Source organism: Eimeria mitis, genomic scaffold (genome assembly GCF_000499745.2).
Source record: "Eimeria mitis Houghton genomic scaffold, Emh_scaff6667, whole genome shotgun sequence".
Classification (NCBI taxonomy): domain Eukaryota; phylum Apicomplexa; class Conoidasida; order Eucoccidiorida; family Eimeriidae; genus Eimeria; species Eimeria mitis.
The window spans coordinates 1,592-1,918 of record NW_013574802.1 but is presented as its reverse complement, the minus strand read 5'-3'; the positions used below and the strand labels follow the sequence as shown (position 1 = coordinate 1,918).

The 327-nt window shown below is 55.4% G+C and overlaps 1 protein-coding gene across 1 annotated transcript in view; it reads left to right on the top strand.

The window, feature by feature from the left end:
- The window catches only part of EMH_0088530 (SAG family member), a gene marked incomplete at both ends in the record, with an annotated part of 2,523 nt that overhangs the window by 624 nt on the left and 1,572 nt on the right, over positions 1-327 (top strand). Inside the window, one exon of the mRNA XM_013501311.1 lies at positions 4-230. Within this exon, the coding sequence (XP_013356765.1) occupies positions 4-230 (227 nt within the window). The remainder of the gene's footprint in view (positions 1-3; positions 231-327) is intronic.

Below are 327 nucleotides of genomic sequence, written 5' to 3'. Positions count from 1 at the left end.
AAAGGCCTACGTGAACTTCGGGGAGCTCCCTTCCAAATACGAGAAAGAAGAGACAGGAGTGTATGCCGAAAGCCGTAACCGCTCGCTCGTGGCCCTTTACAACCCCAAGGAAGGCGCCACTGTCGATTGCGCCTACATCACTTGTCCGGCCTCCACCGCAACCAGCACAACCACAACTAGCACTACAGCGCAAAGCTCTCAGGAGACAACACCAAATCCGAGCGATTCAGGTACGTGTCCACCTAGAACAGCACCATACCTGCACTCGGCGAGCGTAGAAGTCTAGGGCAGCGAATCAGCGGCCTAGGTCTCCGTTTCTCTTGTTTC